General features: G+C 33.1%; 1 protein-coding gene across 6 annotated transcripts in view; it reads right to left on the bottom strand.

Annotated features, from left to right (window-relative positions):
* The window catches only part of TBC1D14 (TBC1 domain family member 14), a 121,896-nt gene that overhangs the window by 17,856 nt on the left and 85,261 nt on the right, over positions 1-18,779 (bottom strand). For 5 of the 6 annotated variants that reach the window (XM_074272585.1, XM_074272584.1, XM_074272588.1 and 2 more), the window contains 8 exons: positions 17,844-17,926; positions 16,546-16,663; positions 15,385-15,491; positions 8,696-8,776; positions 7,132-7,226; positions 5,001-5,072; positions 4,073-4,201; positions 772-881 (listed from right to left, as the gene is read on the bottom strand). In XM_074272585.1, coding sequence (XP_074128686.1) covers positions 772-881; positions 4,073-4,201; positions 5,001-5,072; positions 7,132-7,226; positions 8,696-8,776; positions 15,385-15,491; positions 16,546-16,663; positions 17,844-17,926 — 795 coding nt within the window. The remainder of the gene's footprint in view (positions 1-771; positions 882-4,072; positions 4,202-5,000; positions 5,073-7,131; positions 7,227-8,695; positions 8,777-15,384; positions 15,492-16,545; positions 16,664-17,843; positions 17,927-18,779) is intronic. The other variant, XM_074272586.1, reaches the window with a different exon arrangement.

Here is an 18,779-nt window from a genome sequence, read left to right as displayed (position 1 = left end):
AGATTATAACTGATCTAGGGGAAAAGATGCTCAATGGACACAGAATGAGGTTTGGAGTCTACACAGCCACAGAGACAGTAAAGGGTGTAGGGGCTATGCAACTGTGTATGGATGTGATGAAGAAAAGCTCAAAGAATAGCTAACATGGAGAGAGTGAGATGCAACCCAGAAGTCCACTCTCTGGTTAGCTGATTGATTATACACCCCATGGGGTTATACTGCAGTGCTTTATTTTGGAGACCACTAATCTAGAAAAGTGTGGTGTGTGACCAAATATTAATTGGGCCACACTTCCAAACTCAGGGACTGGTGATTAGTGGTTTCACAAACATCAACATTTTGTTTCACTTTACAAACACTGCATGGAACCTGATGAGCCTATGATCTTCACATGGTAGCAATAAATCTATCCAGGCAAACTGGCAGAGAAGTCCTTAAGAAGACAAGTGAGTCCACCTGATCTAATAATCTTCTATGAGTCATTTACTAGACATTTCATTTTCCACAAGTGAAATCTTTCACATATTCAAAAAATTATATTTTTCAAAAACACTGATGTTATAGCATGAAACAAGCAGCAATCTATAAATGTACAATGACAAAGATCCCTAGCTTTTCTCTGTAAAGGGATCTCTAAAATTGAGACAGCCGGGAAAGGCTTCATGGAAAAAGATGTAATAAGAGATGGTCCTTGAAGACAGAACTTACTTAAATCAGAAAAAGTGGGGAATTTGTATGGAAATTAACACAGAACAAATCCCTGAGTCTTACCAGTCAATTAGATAGATGTCTGGAGTTAGGTTGTGTTTCTTGAAATGGGCAAATAATTTTGGCAGATTTTCTTCAAAGAATACCTCAAATGCTGCAAAGTACGTCAACATCTGTGGAAACAATGTGAGATACACTACTAAACAAGTTACTGATAAACTTCATCCTTGTTTAATGTATATTCATTTATCATATTCAATCACGACAGAAAAATCAACATTGTTCATGAAAAAAACAGGCTTTAGAAATTACTCCAATCTATTCTTTTTTAGTCGTGACATGGGTTCACTAGAAACAGCTTGGAGGAACAAATAAGCAAAAAAACTAAAATCCAGAGATCATTTTATCAGAAAAATCTTCTCCTATGTCACTGGGAAAGAGTTACGTTAATATTTGGCAAGTCATAAACTGATAAACTTCATGCTGGCTGGAATCAGTAGTAAACTTTAAACCCCTAAAAGTAATTTGACAGTGAAGCTTATTGTTATATATCACCACCATCATCATATATTTCATAGGAATTAATAACAGAAGTACTGATTTATAATTAGAGAGAACTGTGGGTGGAAGGCAGAAGAGTTTCCACATAAGTTCAAAAACCTGAGAAAGAAAGTAGAGCAAACACCATCCTCCTTTAACAAAGAAGGAAAGTTCAGAGAACTACATAGTCTGTGCAGGGTCACAAAGTTACTAAGCAGAACTGAAAACATGATCTTTTCACTACAGGACTTGTACTCTATCACACCACTTTTGTTTGTTAATTTTTTTTATTGATATCTTTTTATTTCCAAATTTATAATCCCCCTTTCACAGCCAGCAAGTTGTCCCTAGTAACCAGAATATTCCTTACCAACAGCTTTCCTGCCCCCCCCCACCTCAATAAAAAGGGAAGAGGAGGTGCTGCAGGGTTTTTAAATAGTTATGCAAGATCAAATATCCTCATGATCAATGTCTTTTTGTTTTTTGTCTTTATTTGGGTTTGATGGTTTTGTTTTTGCAAGGAAATCAGGCTTAAGTGACAGGGTCAAGACTGACTTCTTAAAAAAGGTGTTATGGGAGAATTAAATGTATTTTTATAAAAGTAAAATAGTCCTTTAAGTATTCACCTTTTCATCATAACTTACATAATTTTGTATTCCCACAAAAAGGGCTGTGGAAATTGATTAAATACAAAAATACTAACTATATATTTTAGTCACAAAGCATATATTATATAAAACAAAGTCAACCTGTATTAGGTAATAATGCATCTTCTCATCTGTGCATCCCAGAAAGCACCAAGCATAGTGTCTTAGCATACAAATACCTGAACTGTTGTTTACAGAAAAAATATGTTCATGCCTTATTTTAGCTTGTAGAAGCACATTTTTTTAAAAAAGAAAACTTTTTAAAAGCAAAACTGAGAATACTAAGAGAAAATGTGTTTTCTGTCTTGAGAGTGTCAGAGAAGAAGGGAGAAAAAATATGGAATTCAAAATTTAAAAAAATGAATATTGAAAACCATCTTTACATGTAATTGGAAAAAAATTAAGAATAGTTCTTTAAAAGTCCTTTTTTAAGGAAAAGCCCCCTGGAAAGGACAGTATTAGATTATCAAAAATGGATTTTTTTTATTTTTTAAGGAAATGGATTAAGAAGAGTACTCCACTTTTTAAGAGGAGTAAGTCAGATTTTGTCACCTATCCACATGAAGTAACTGGTGCTAGAACCTGCCTTTATTCTCAAGGATTAAGATAGGGTTGGAAGGGAAGAGGTCTCTTTGCTTGCTCAGGAGGAAGAAGAATGGTTCAAGCGACTTAATTCTTCAACTATACTTGAAAATCAACACAGATGACATTATAATGTATCTTTTCCTTGTTCAAAATTTCTATAAGCTTACATCCTATCTTCCACTGACAAAGAGTTATGTCACAGGGCATGGGAGATTATAACACTTCTCTCTCCAAGCTAGAAATGGCTTGGATATAGACTTATTGTTAAATTAATTTTCTGACAGATAAGCCTAAACTAGAATACAGTATGAGCATTAATATTTTTCTTCAGCAAATTCAATTTGACACAAAAACTAAACTAGCTATGCATGTACTTGCATATTCTCAATTTACTGACATCAATTCTTAAATTTAAAAACTCTGAATCCTTCTTTTTTCTCTAAAGGAAAAACTCATCAAATAACCAGAGTATGACTGAAATACTCTACCATTTAGATAGTCATTTAGTTTAACCTATCCCCCATTATAGCAATCACTTCTACACTGTTATTCCTAACAAATGACAAAACACATTAAAAGATTTTACATTCTTTTACAAAATAATAGCAACTTTAATAAAAAAGTTCCCTAACAGTATATGATTTAGAGTTGGGAGGAATCATACAGAGATAAATTATTCCCATGCTTTCATTTTATGGATGAAGTTTTTGTCAAATAGTAAATTTATTGAGTAGGGTCACATAATTAATAAGGAACAAAGCAAATACTGAAATCCAGGTTTTCTAATTGGAAATCTTTTGGATTTTTCTGATATTCAAAAACTGATAGTTTAATTTATACCTCTTAAATTTACTTCATAATAACATGAAGAATTTGCAAAGCACTTTAGAAATATCAACATTTTATTCTTACAAAAAAAGTGCTTTAATCTTCATTTTGCTGATAAAGAAATTTAGCTACACAAAAATTAAATGCTCTGGATCAATCATACAGTTAATAAATATATGAAACTGGATTTTCATCTTAAATGCTCTTGACTTTAAGGTCTAGCGCTGCATTCACTGTGTTGCCAACAAAGTTAATATTCACTGTCCCAGTATTTTTTTTAATGATATAAAGGAACAACTATAATTTATCTTCTCAAATCTGAAGTAGTTTCGTTTCTTAAAATGAAGTTTGGAAATCAACAACTACCAAGATGATGCAATTCAGTTATGGGGTGCTTAGTCTAGATAAATTGAAAATTTTATAATCAAGTTCACTTCAGCTCACAGTTACTCATAAAAGAAATAGCATTGTGCTATTATTTCCTCTTAACAAAACTTAGTGCTCAAACTACAGTCTACACCATTATCATTCAGTTTGATTTTTGCCAATAATTAAGATCAATTTATGCTATGTCTCACTTCAACTAAATGTCATTAGTTAAGTGCCTTTAAAAAATTAATGAGCTTAATTGTTCAAAAGTCTCAGGGCATCAAAGAAAGGAGAGAGAGCAAGGAGTAATTGATAACAAAAATGAGTTCTTTGTACACCACTAATAAAAGGGGAACATTTCATAACAATGACTACAGCAACTATAGAATACTCACAAGGCCATGGTCCACTCGAAAAAAAGCCATTTGACAAGGTTTATTCAAAAGATTAGAAAATGCAATAAAGGCATCTGCAGTATCTAAGTTCAGAATCAATACTGCTGCTATAAAAGACATGCCCTGAACCTAAAAGAAAAATATTAAGCTAGTATCAAACAAAATGAATAGTATACAAATACAGTGCACATTTCTACTACATTTTTACAACTAAAAGTTGAATGTTCTTATAGTTTAAAATATTTCTATCACTCTCCATTCTAATGCATTACCAGAGAAATTAATAGTCCCTTTCCCACCTACCATTTCCCACATCCAGTTTCACAAGTGAAAATTACTTAATATCACAAGTGATATTAAGAAGGACCAGGGACTGTATTTATGACCTTTATCTGTCTTTGCTCTTTTTTCTAAGCCCCATTCATATCTCTCCCTAATTCCTATTATTCTTTGTATATCCATCAGCCTCCATATCTTTTTAAGCCCCAAAGATGAACCATGCATTAGAAAACAAAAACTCCCTTTCACTGCACACTTGGGGAAAAAAAAAACAAAAACAAAAACAAAAATAAAAACAAAAACAAAAAAAAAAAACTCCTTTGCTGTGTATATTTTATCCTATCTCAGGAAAAAAAAAAAAAAAAGCCTTTGTAAAGGTGAAGAAACTATCTAGTCCAATGGACACAAAAATAGACATGTCTACCAATCAGATTTTTAACAATATGCAATGGTTAGAAGAGTGTGTAACAGAAATTCTATACCATTTAGAATAAGTAATTTATCAGTAGACTTCTCATTTTCTCTTCTTATCAAAAACAATGAGGCCATGTAATTTAACTTGAGATTTTCTACTGTAATATGCAAACAAAAAAATTCTATTTCTGTCAACTTATACCACCCCGAAACACTGAAGAATAACTTCACTTACATAACCAACATCCGGTCTGTAACAAGTATAAGCGCCCAAAATACTGTGCAACATGTCATGATATGGACCACCCTATAACAATCAACACACCAAAAACAATACATGCATAAGTATGGTTAGTACTGGGAGTAACTTTTCATATGGGTTACCAGCAATCCATAGTTAATCTTATGAAGTTTATCTCATGGACAAAGTTTGGAGCCTAGTCCCTTTAGAAAAGCAATAGGTTAGGTTTGAATGTTGGAGTGTTAGCCTTACTCCTTGCTTGACTTCTAGATATAGCTTCATTTTCATAACAGAAAAATAAGCTGTATGTAAAATATTCATATAATACACCCAAGTGTTTGGTTGTTTTTCATTCTGTTTCTTCACCATTTTCAGTTTCTCTATTTCTTACATTTCTTAATGAGTTTCTGCCTGCCTTTTCCTTTCCTGCCTTACAGTTTCTCTTTCCTTTCTTTATCTATGTAGCTACTGTCATATGTAAGAAGTACAATCTCACAGATTAACTCTATGACTAATCCTCTGTTATTTCAAAATACATGAAGTCACCAGTTTTGCTACCCTCCCCTCTGACTACTATGTGTTACTGGCACACATTCACCATTTAAAACAGTGTAGAGCATATATTATATCTAGGATATACTATAACATATTTAACATATATAAGACTGCCTGCCATCTAGGGGACGGGGTGGAGGGAGGGAAGGGAAAAGTCAGAAAAGTGAGTTCAAGGGATAATGTTGTAAAAAGTTACCCATACATATGCACTGTCAATAAAAAGTTATAATTAAAAAAAAAAAACAGTGTAGAGAACTTACACAAGTACAACACAGTACAGTTTGATAGATTTTCTTTGAGAGACATCAAAAGCTTAATCCCTTTTGTTTTTATAGTAGGAAACACAAAATTTTATTAAATATGGAAAACAAAAAAGTGATGAAACCATCCATTAATAAGACCATCATGTTGATTTCTCCTTCCCTGTACTTGAGATTTTATTCCTATCTCCTCTAGGATGTATCTTTTATAAGTACTTCTCTCGGTCTAGAATCTTGTATTTCTGTTTTTCTAAGGGCTCTTTACTCATACATTCAAAGATGTTCAGATCTTCCCTCATCTCTGATATTCCATCTAGCAATTACTCTCTTTTATATCTTTGTTGTGGTAGAAAAAGATGCTTTCCTTGATAGGGTTTATTTGTCTTTCAGTTGCCATGTGCATGTTTTAAAAGTTTCTACTTTCAGTACATAAGGAAAAATACTGGCTATGTGATTTTGAAAACATCACTTGGTCTCTCAGTACCTCAAGCAACTAAGAATCTAAGCTGCAGAGAGTACCAATATACACTCATATAGAAATTATCAATTAAATCGCAAGAATGTTAAAAAATGAGAAAAACGAATGAATATAATAGGTTAGCTTCCAAATATCACTTAAGTATCAATTATGTGCTAGGAGCTGTGTTACAAAAAAAGCCAAGAAGGGATTCAGAGCATGGGTCATGGGTTAGGTTCAGAGGTATGAATACAAATTGTATAAGGAAATGAACTTACTATTTGGAGCTTTCATTGTACCAGACTCATAACACCATCTCCCAGTGATCTGTATAGAACTTAAACCACCTCCCACTACTCTCTATGTGGGCATTTAGCTACTGACATGTTATTTCTCCTATTAGAATGTGAAATCCTTGAAGAAAATTTTACCTTCTTTGTAACCTAGGAATTTAGTGCAGGACCTTGCATATAACAACTTAAATGTTATTTGATTGACGAGTTTGCTCTGAACATATATATTTCAAGATGCTTTATCTTCACTGCATAGATATGTAAAACTGTCTATTTCATCTATTCTCAGACACAGCAAACCTCATATACCCATATATGGTAGTGTTAATCAGTGCAGACTGATATATGTACCTAAAATGTACTGAAGGCAAGCAGTTAAATGTCAATAAATGAGTGTTTAAAATATTATAAGTAAAGGGTTTCTATATTATTAAAAATAGAATATTTAAAACTGGGAAGTACTATATTCTGATATTACACTTATTAAAATGCATAGTTCATCATCTCCAAATTTTAAACAGAAATCAATGGTGTAAAAATAACTAACAAATATCACTTACTTGTTGGAAAATACAGAGATTAGGAAATGTTCTAGAAATGTCCAGTTTGATTAGTTCCAGACTGGCTTCTCTGTCAGCTGCAGAAAAACTCGTGTCTATCAAAAACAAAGAAAACAATGCATATAAGAAACAGATATATTAATATTTATAAGCATCAGGGATTTTGTAATTGCATATCATGAATGGACTCTTTAGTGAATACATTGTCAATCATATTTAAAATCAAATAAGATTTATTAGTAAAAGCAGTAATTACTAATTTTTTGAAAGATCAGAGCTATTCTCTTTTCACCTTTCAAAACAAAGATGACAAAGTGAGCAGCTGTAGGCCAAAATAAAAATATAAATTTTTCTAATAGTACCATAATAACCATACAAAATGAGTTTATTTTTAATACTACATGACATTTTAAAATTAAGATTTATGTGGATTGACTGTTTATGTCCAAATCAGAAAATTTAAAAACCAACTATTACTACTTTATTATGAGATATTTTCCAGCACCTAGAAATTGAATAATTTGACAAAGTCCTTCATTAGCTACAAAGTTACAGGAATATGAGAATATTAGTATCTTAACAAAAACTGGATACTAATCATAGTTAAGTATTTTCTAACTTGAAACTATTTTCACAAACCTACTTATAACTAGGATCTCCAATGTTTAGAACTTTTTCACTTTCATCTCAGATTTTTTTTTGCTCTCATTTTTACTACTACTAAAATCTTATAATTAAGAAATGTTCAAGTGTTAAGCCAAGAAAATGTATTCACTACTCTATTTAAAGAATGCTATAACAATATAATTCAAGGTCTTAAAACTACTGCTAATTAGAGAACAGTTCTTATACAAAATAATGCTATCTGACAACTACTTGAAATAATTCATCTAAGATATTCCCATTTATTTTGAGCTCTTTGGGCTCAAAAATCATACAGACATACTTTTAAAATAATAAAATGGTAATGCTATATTGCCTTGGAAGATTTCTAAGAATGTTTTAGCATCTATGTAGCTTTTCTTTAGGGAAGTACCACACATTTTTCTGGAATTAATTTGATATCTTGAAGCTCTAGTTATTACTGTGAATATTGCTATAAATAATGTGAATAACTTTAAAAGGGAAAACTATTAGATATACACAAAGAGTCTGCATATTTACACTTGCAAATTTCACTTAGAACTAGAGCGGCTAGGGGCAGCTAGGTGGCGCAGTGGATAAAGCACCAGCCTTGACTTCAGGAGGACCAGAGTTAAAATACTTCCTAGCTGTGTGACCCTGGGCAAGTCATTTAACCCCAGACTCAGGGAAAAAAAAAAAAGGAACTAGAACGGCTGTGTTATATTTACTATAAAAGCTTTATTCTCCCATTTAAAAATCCTTGTTCCTAAACAGTACTGTATGTATATATGCTTATCAACACTTCATAATCTTCATAAGTTTTAGTTTTACTTTTAAATTAAGAAAAATATTAAAATACCCTTAAATCACTAGCTTATTTTTAAAAATATAACTGTTAATGACAGCATTAATTGTGTGCTAAATTCACATGCAGACAGACCTTCATTCTCTGCTTCAGAGGTCCCAGCACTGAGGGACCTCCATTTTTCCTTGGCTCGAGAGAGGCAAATGTCATAGAGTTCTGAAAGACAAATTATTTGATGAAGTGAACAAAACTAGGAGAACAATTTATTAACATAAAAACAATACTGTCAAAATAATCAATTTTGTAAGATCTAGTATTTCTGAGCAACACAATTGCCAATCTAAATACCAATTACAAAACAGTGTGGCATTAGAAGTGTGGCAGAGTGTATGGCACAGAGGGAAGTATAAATGACAATTGGACACAAGATGAAATGTAATCCACCAGAAGGTGGATAGAGCACTAATGGACTTAGAATGCAGACTGAAGCACATTTTCTTCTCTTTCTTTTTTGTAATATGGCCAAAGCTAAAATTTATTTTTCTTGACTATGGAGTTTTGTAACAGTTTTTTCCCCCCATCTCAATGGATGGGGAAGAGGAATAGGGAGAGAATTTGGAAATGAAAATAAAATAAAACTTAATTTTAAAAATCTCTCTCTCCATTGTTGATACACATAAACACACACACAATTGCTAATACTTGAAGTCAAAATATTCTAGTAAGTAGAATGAAGTTTACTTTTTAAAATAAGCTATACTCATAAGATGCATTTCCTCACCCTAACACAAGAACAAAGAGTACTTATTGGTACTCTATTGTAAGCTTCTTTTTTTCTCTTAGTTCCATACCAATAGAAAAAGAAAAATAAGCAAAGAGGAAAATAAGGAACAGTCTTAACTGTTGCACCTTACTACTTTAAAAGAATTCCATGTTAAAAAACATGTATTAAATACCAATTACATAAAATTATGGAGTCAGAAGCATGGTAGAATACATGGCACAGAAGGAAGTATAAATCACAAGGCAATGTTGATAATTGGAAAAGAAAAGATTCAGACAAAAATATTTTAGGTAAGATTTTTAGGAGGCAGAAAATATTTTCAGCTAGGAAAAGTTAAAAAGGCCTTTTTAAAGAAGGTAGCAGCTTATGAGCCTTGAAGAAAGATGATTTTAACAGTTTGAGATGGGGAAAGGATGAGCTAGCACCAACAAATAAAGGGGGGAAACTGCAGGAAATTAGGGTCTAGCTAATAGTTGGAGTTTAAATGGAACAGGTTGTGTGAAAAGGAGGAGCAAGAAGGTTGGAGGCAGGCCTACTGCCTTTATTCGGCATTAAATACTAAGTAAATATTGTTTTATCCCACAGGCAATATTGAAGGGGCAGTCAGACTTGAGAATTAACAAGAATATTCTGGTGAAGTCAAAGAAAAAAGCAAAATGGCTGCAAATGACAAGGAAAATTGCAAATGGAATTGGTAAAACAAATGAATGAGAAAGACCCTGACCACTCTAGAGGAAGTCATTTTACATTAGGGAATCCTTTATTCTGAATCATTTTTCAGTAAATGTTCCAAGATTGGAAGAAAAATGCAAATATGTTGCAGGTTCTAGCTAAGATTAACATACACCCACTTTCTTAGGTGTATTTCATAATCCATTTGTCATGAAAAGATATACAAGATTAACTATGCTAATCAAGAAAGCTTTTACTGAACAGAGTTAAGGGAAGGCAGAAACTGCTTACTCAGATCTGACAAATCCAGCTGATCCTTGTAGACAGTAGCAGACACAATAGAGAAATAGCAGAAATAAGATCAATTATACATGTAAGATAATATTCAAGAAGAGACCCAGCAATAAAACCCACACTTCTAAATATTATAGTTCCAGATATCTATTCAAAAATGAATAAAAAACATACAGAATCAACAGAGTAGAAACTCTTAATACAACAAGACAAATGAACTCACAGATAGCAATGAAAACTTGGTAAGATGGAATTCATGACAGAATTACAGCACTGGAAATTCTTTATTATAAAGGAACAGAATATGTATATAAAAGAGAAAGGTAGACTAGCATCTTACGTGAGAAAATATACTCCTATAATAAAATCTAATACCCCTGAATGAAGAACCATGATAGAGGGAAATGAATGACATAGAGGACATAAAAGAATAGATGAAGAATTTGGGAAATAGATGAAAAACTGAACATACAAGCATAATAATGAAATAATGGGAATTACAGTGGTCTAAAGATAAGTTAAGAGTTTCTGTGTCCAAAGCACAGTAGCTAGCTTATAAATTTGTCATTTACTTTAATGATAATTTCATTTTTCAAAAGATAAAGCAAAAAGAAAAACTGTATTCTTGACCTAATTCTGACCAAGGATAAATGATAATAAAAGTTAACATTTTAGAGAGCTTTCAGATTTGCAAAGTCCTTTACATACATCCTCTTTTGATTCTTTACACCAGTCCCATGAGCTATTTCCAGATGTTCTTTTTTATAACTAAGGAAACTGTACTTAATTTTCTTGATTTTGTAAATAAGGAAACCAAGGCTCAGAAAGGATAAGACTGATTTCCTAAAGTAGAAAGAGCAGAATGTTTGGGGAGAAAAGTTAAGACATATTCATAACTAAGAAAATTGACATACACCTTGGATTTTGGAAGAACTATTTTCAAAAGCTTCAGAGAAAGGGTAAGTAGGATGAAACCAAAACCACCCTAAATCTAGACTTCATCACAATGACCTGATTTTTTACAGGGAAAATTAGCACAAAAGTAATGGAAAACTCTCAAGAAAGACACTATTTAGAAATTAGTCTGATGAAGAAGAGAACAAGAATTATAATTTAGGCAACATTTTGCACTGCTCATTATATACTTTAAATTTTTGCAGCAAATCTAGATAGATATTATAATTATCCCCACTTTACAGATGAGGAAACTGAGGCACACAAAGGTTGAGTAATTTAATTAGTCATTGTCTGAGGCAGAATTCCAATTTAGGTCTTCTCAATTCCAAATCTTATGTTCTATTCACTGCATCACCAGTCTACCCATTATTAAGGCCTTAAAAACATTAATGGGCAAGTACTGGGAATTCAACATTCAACCCAAATGTTAAATGAACATAAGGACAAAAGAGGAGTGTTTTTTTCTAAGGACTGCATCAGAAGAATTAAAGATAAGAATGGGCCAAGCCTAATAATGATTGCTAATTAGGATAACAAAGGGTTTAAGTCCATTAGGGGATAATAGCAGGTGATAAGGAGAAGGTTAAGCTACTTCTCAACTTTGTTTATATTTTCTCTTTTTAAAAAGGAGGGAGAGGGGAAGGTCTAGCCTGGGAAGAGGATAGAAATGATTAGCAGAAATGAAAATAGAAAGCTAAGAAAAGCGATGTCCAGACAGCAACTAAATGTTCCATACAATCTCAAGTCAATAGGTCCAGAATGATTATTTTCTGAAGTCCGGAAAGAATAAGCACCTGTGTTTGCTAAGCTGCTATCTTCTTTGAAAGATTATGGAGAATAGGAAGCAGAAGTGGAGAAGGCTAATTTTCACAATAAAGATGATGGAATTTGAAAAGTATAAACCAATGATGAACCTGATATCTATCTTTTTCCTGCTAGGGTTTTAGAAGAAATTAATAAAAGGAAGTTTTCCAACCACATAAAAAATAAAATAGTGATTACTATAAAGTCAATATGGCTTTATTAAGCAAAGGTTATGCCAATATTAACTTTATGTTCTTTTCTGACAGGGCAACTATACTGGCAAATCAGAAGAACAAATTGGATTTGGATTTCATCAAAGCATTTAGCAATCTTATAAATATGAATAGGATAAAAATATATAGGCCACCAGAGAGTATGTTAGGTAGATTTGGAACTGGTTGAATTGAAACAAGAAGTACAGCAGTCAAATGGATTGATATCAACTTGGTCATTACATCTTTAGTGCTCTGCTGTTCAATATTTTTATCAATGCCTTGGATGAAAGCAGAACATAACAAATTTATCTAATCTACAAATGGCATGAAGCCTAGAGACATAATAGCTGACACAAGCAACTGCTAAAGTATATTTCCCTAACACTATGAAGCAAAACATCTTAAAAGAAGTTGTATAATGGAATATTATTATGTAGGAAGAAATGATGAATAGGAGGAATTCAGAGAAACAGCAGAGGATGTGTATGAACTGACACAACCAGAATCAGAAGACTAACAAGTACACTATTTTTTACTGAGGAAACTCAAACTCAACCTAACTACTCAACTCATATTCAACATAACAATTGACCTTATCTTCACTAAAAATCAGTTTCTCTTCCAACCTTCCCATTCTGTTAATGGCAATATCATCTTCCTAGTTACAAAGGCTCAAAATGTCAGAACTGTGATTGCATGGAAAGGGTAGTCAAGAAAAGAAAGACATCCTCTTACCCCACAAAAAGCCTTATCCTCATAACCTTTATTTCCATTCTCATTGCCACCAACACAGTCCAGGTCCCCATTAGCTCTCTCTTGGACTGTTTCAAAATTCTTCTAATTTATCCACCTGCTCTGGCTTCCAGTATCATCTTCTGAAAGTACTGTGCTGACAACATTACTACCACTTATCAAACAATCTATATATGTTTTTTATGTTTGTCACTCAGGGTCAGCACATTTCTCTCATCTCCTCTCTCCCCCTTCTTCTCTAAACACATCATGCACTTAACACTTCAGCAAAACGACTTCTCAGAATTCCACAAATCTGATTTGACTCTTCAGTGCCTCTGGTCATGAGGTTCCAAATGACCTAACTTCTTTAGCTCCTAACTTTTCCCCATCTACTTCTGAAATTATACTGATTTTTGAAGACCCAACTACAATGCCTTGTTTTAAATTCCATACTCCTTGTCAGAAATGATCTATTTTCTTGACTCCTGATATGATTTTATATCTTTTAGGGTGGTTTCATCTTCTGCCTTATATTACAACTAGCTAGCTATATGCTCTCAAGGACTTGATAGCATTCGTTTTCTTATTTTCCACAGTCCATGTATCTATGGAATGGAAAAATCTGGGAAATGAATGCTACACACATAATATCACCACTAGAAGAACTCACCTCTGTCCCCCTAAGGTGTCTTGTATCCTAAGGCTCTGCCCTTTCTTCTCTTTTTCCTCTCTAATGCTTCATTTGATGATTTCATCAGATCTCATGGATTCAATTATTGAATCTGATTCTCAGTTCTATTTCCATACCCTTAACTTCTGACTTACAGTTTTGTATCTCCAATTGTATTCTGACATCTTAAACTCAACATGTCATTGTCATCCTCCTAAACCCTCATCTCTTCCTCACTTCATCACCACTGTTGAGCACACCATCACCCTTCCTCCCAGCCACCCAAGCTCACAAATTTTGTGTCATTCTACATTTTCATGCCATCGCCACCACTCCAATCTGTTGCCAAAGCTTATGGATTTTATCCTCAAGAAGTTTCATACGTGCCCTCTTCTCTCTTCTGACACTGGAATGACCCTGGTGCAGACCTTCCTCCCCTCCCACCTGGACTCCTGCAATAGCTGATAGTTGGCTTGCCTCAAGTCTGCTCCTATTTAAAATGATACTACATAGGAGCCATTTCCATCTGATCTGTATGCAATTTAAAGAGCAAGAGGACATCCCCATTTGACTGGCAGTACAAGCCTTCTATCTGTGCTGTCTTCCCAGCAGAATGTAAGCTCCTTCAGAGCAGGGGCTGTTATATTTTCTTAGGGCATTTCCAGTACTAGGACAATGTTTTGTATACACTAAGTGTTCAATAAATGCTGTAATTGCTCTCACATTCATCCAAAACCAGTTCATCTTCTTCTAGGTCATAAAAGTGGATCTTCCTGAAGTACAGCAAGTCTGACTCAATAAATTCCAGTAGTTCCTAATTACTTCTAGAATTACACAGAAGATCTTCTGGCTTTTAAAGCCTTTCCCACTTTTTCAGTTTCCTTATACTATATATATTCTCTCCAGGTACTTTATGCTACTAATGTCTCTGGCCTCTTTGATATTCTACTCACAAGATATTTTTCCTGTACCTTCCACCATTTTCACTAGCTGGGTCTCAATGCTCACTCTCCTTATCTATATTTCCTGGTTTCCTTTAATTTTCAGCTAAAATGACACTTTCTACAAGAAGGCTTTTCTGTTCCCCCTTAATGCTAATGTCGTCTTATTGAGCTCACTTCCAGGTTACCATGCATATATACTGTCTGTATCCAGTACTTTGCATGCTGTCTCCCTACCAGATTGTGAGCTCCTGGACAGAAGGACTATTTTTGCCTTTCTTTGTTTCCCCAGTGCTTAGTCCAGTACCGCCACATTATAAGTCCTTAATAAATGCCAGTTGGCTGGGCTTGACTTCATTCCATTGCCTCCATTCTCCACTCACAAAATGACAAAAAGATGTTTAAAAACTACTGAATCTTTTAACAGGACTGTGATAATTGATCCTACTGTAATTTAATCCACTGTAACAACTCTGGATGTAGACAATCTACTTGCCGATATATATAGAAGCAGCAGACTACAGGTGGAGAACAGATGGTTTTTTGTAGAAATGTCAAAGAACAAAGACAGTGATGCAAAACCCAAAGTATCACATGCCAGTCCCTGAGCTCAGTCCATTGTCATAGTGACTCCTGGTATTCACAGGTTCATCACTCACTAATTTTCCTAACAATACATTAGATGAGGCAAAGAAAGCTATATGATTTGCGAGATGACTTATGTGTACACAGGGAAAATAGAAGATACTCACCATGAGTAATATTTAACTCATTCCCTATGGCCAAGCTCCAGACTTTACCTCTCACACTTGGAGGAATACCTTGCCACCATAATTCTCGAGCTTTTCGAGAACACCACCTGGGCAAAAATGGAACATAAATCCAAACTTATACTACTACAATGCCTTTATGGTACTTTATAGACTTACATACTATTGCTAAAAATCAACACATCAGCTACAGGGAATAGGAATAGGATTAATATATCTAAATATGGATGGAATTAATAAAACTCCACTTTATGATTTTTAACTGACAGTAGAATGATTTGACCTGTTGTTTTCAGTCCAACTCATCAACCTTTGAACATTCATTGACTCAGTGATATGGTTAGCACAGACTTAATATTTGCTCTTAACCAGACTGTGAACACACAATACATCAACCAAAAGTACTGTCTGAACAACTCTGAAGTAGCTCTAGTATTGTGCATGATTATGGCCCACCAAAAATAACTTCAGTGTTTTACAAAAAACCTTTTATCCCATCTGCATGCAAGAAATCATGCAAATACTTAAAAATATCTCAATATACTTTCATGCATATGCAAAGCAAGACAGAGAGAGATTAAGAATGGACAAGGGCCTTAGTTTCTTTCTCTGGCAAATGAAAGGACTAGACAAGATGGCCTTTAAGGAATCTTCTACACCTAAAATCCTATAATTATTATATATTCACAGATAAATAAATTTGGGATCAGCAAGGTTAAGTGACTTGTGAAAGATAATACAACTCGGAAGTAATAGAATCAGGAAGAAAATGTTGGCATTTGAATTCCTAGCACAGGACTCTTTCCTTTTTCATCCCCTAACAGTCACAATTCTGATGACAAGTTAGAAAGTGGAATCACAAGTCCAACATGACCCAAGTAGTAATAAAACTGGTACTGGTATTTTCTGACTCCAAATGCAATGTTATTTCCACTGTACCATGAATGAATGTGATAGGCTAGTTAATAATACATTACATATAGCACATGACCTAAAACAGAAACCAATTCTATTAAAAATTAATGGATGTGCATAGCTTACATTCAATAAGTAACAATTAAAAGGTATTCAATTAAAAATATGACTTCATGAAACTATCTCCAAGGAAATGATTTAAAATTATACAATGATTTCTTTTCTTACATTGTTTCCCAGTTGGGTAAAATTTCATTGTTCCAGACTAAGACAGCATTTCCAATGCTTTCTTCCAAACGACATCGCTCTTCCTGTTGTTTTTTCCTCCTCTGTGCTTCTTTAAGCTCTAATTTTTTAAAAAAGAAAAATAAACACTAACTGAGAACTTTCAGACAATACAATTCCAAAAATTATACTGCTATAAAATTAATTTGTGCAAGAAAAAGTCAGAACTAATCAGCTATCCTAAAAATATACTTGAATATTACTAATAATCAATATTAATTTTAAAATTGTGTATTTATTGTATTGTCTCTAGATGATAAATGTCTAGAGATTCAGCGTTCCTTCATGTCAAGACTCTTTGAAGCAGTTCTTTAAAGGATTTTCTGCCTAGACAGTTAGCATTTGGAACTTTAGAAAATTATCCTGCTGAAATTCCTCATTTTATAAAGAAAGAAATTGCAGTACAGAAAGGCCTAAATCATATATTCAAAATGACACAACTGAACAATGGCAGCACAGAAACCATAATTTGTATAAATTCAAGAAGATATAGTGATGTGACAAACCGTAATTGTAGAAGGAGAGAATGAAAGGAGAAAATAAAAGTGAAAGTAGGGCCTGTTAGAAGGTTATTATAGTACCTCATATAGTGACAAAGGATTGTACTACTGTGGTATCAATGGAGAAAGATCAATCAAGAAAGGCAGCATATATAGGAGTTGCTAAATAATTGGCTGAGAGATAAGGGAGACCCAAAGCTAAAAATAATTGAGATTTTAATGTAACACAATTAGAATAACAAATTGTGATGAGTATAAATATTCAACAAACATTAAGTACTAGATATTCAACAGATATATGAATACAGATTAACTAAACTTTACATCTACTTCAGGGCCCCACACACCATGCTCTGCACAGATTATAAGCTTAGTAAATATTTGCTGAATAAATGCATGAATTCAATCATGCAAAGGGATAATATGTACATAAAGACAGAGACAAATAAACATGAAAATAGGACATAAAGGGAATAAATGATAAATCATTTCAAACATCTGTAGATTTCAGTTTCTTTTAATCAGTTATAAGTACAAATTTAGTTGGAAATGTTATTCTTTAAAATTAGGCTCATAACTTTTTTTTTTTTTTTAAGAAGGCAATATAAGAAGGAAATTTTCCATCTAAAATTTCACAGAATAAAATTGTTAAAATACATATATGTCACCAAGGCTGAACTTTCTAGGCTCCAAAACATAAAAAGGAAAGGTCTAAATACATTGTCAAAAAAGAATGTCTACCTCTTTTTTTGGCCTGAACCACCATTTCTTCGTACTGTTGCCTATGTTTCTGAGCTTCTTCGGCTGGTTTTGCGGGGAGGTTTCTAGAGAGAAAAGAAAGGACTTTCCACCATCATAATTTGTAAACTGAAGTTGTAAGAGCCAGGAAGAGAGGGAAGAGTTGTTGAACTGAAAAGCAATAATCCCTAAAAGATGAAAAAAATTAAAAACCTACAATCTATCTGTATATACAAAAGAAAAGTGGTATCTTACATTTTATTAAAAAATCTTAATTTGGCCTTGCAAGAAAAGTTTTGTGTTTTGTATTTTACCTGATCTTTTTTAAATCTGTAAAATCTGACACTATATAGTTCACACCTGTGAGTCAAGTAAACAAATACATAAAGCAAGGCAAAACAACTTTTTTTTGTTTGAAGGTAAACTTTTCCAGAGCTTTAGTTAAAAGGTAAATTTTAAAACAATTTATAATTCATTATTTATTTATAATGCATGCCACTATACTCAAAACATGTGTGACATCTGATTTATTTCATTTCAGGGAAAAAAAAAAAACATTTACTAGGTATATTCCAGGTTATTCTACTATTTAGCCTGCTTCAAGGCATTCTATTTTACAAGTACTTAAATTATTTAGAAGAATTAGAATCCTCTACATGAGTAGAAAACAGGAATTCATCCTCCTTAGCAAATGATGTACTGTGTGCAATGCTACAATTCACTTTACTGATGGTTCATATTGTTATCACTAAAAATTTTTATGATTTTAAAAAAATCACCTACCAAAATCTAATGAGAATATTAATCCATTAAATTTCTTAATTCAAAACACACCCACTAATACATTTATGCTTTCATTATGTTTAAAAAGACAATTTGGATATTTTAAGCGGAAGCAGATGTCAAGATGAGCCATCAATAAAAATGTATAGTAAAAAA

This window comes from Sminthopsis crassicaudata, chromosome 6, assembly GCF_048593235.1.
Source record: "Sminthopsis crassicaudata isolate SCR6 chromosome 6, ASM4859323v1, whole genome shotgun sequence".
Classification (NCBI taxonomy): Eukaryota; Metazoa; Chordata; class Mammalia; order Dasyuromorphia; family Dasyuridae; genus Sminthopsis; species Sminthopsis crassicaudata.
This window is presented reverse-complemented; position numbering and strand designations above follow the sequence as displayed.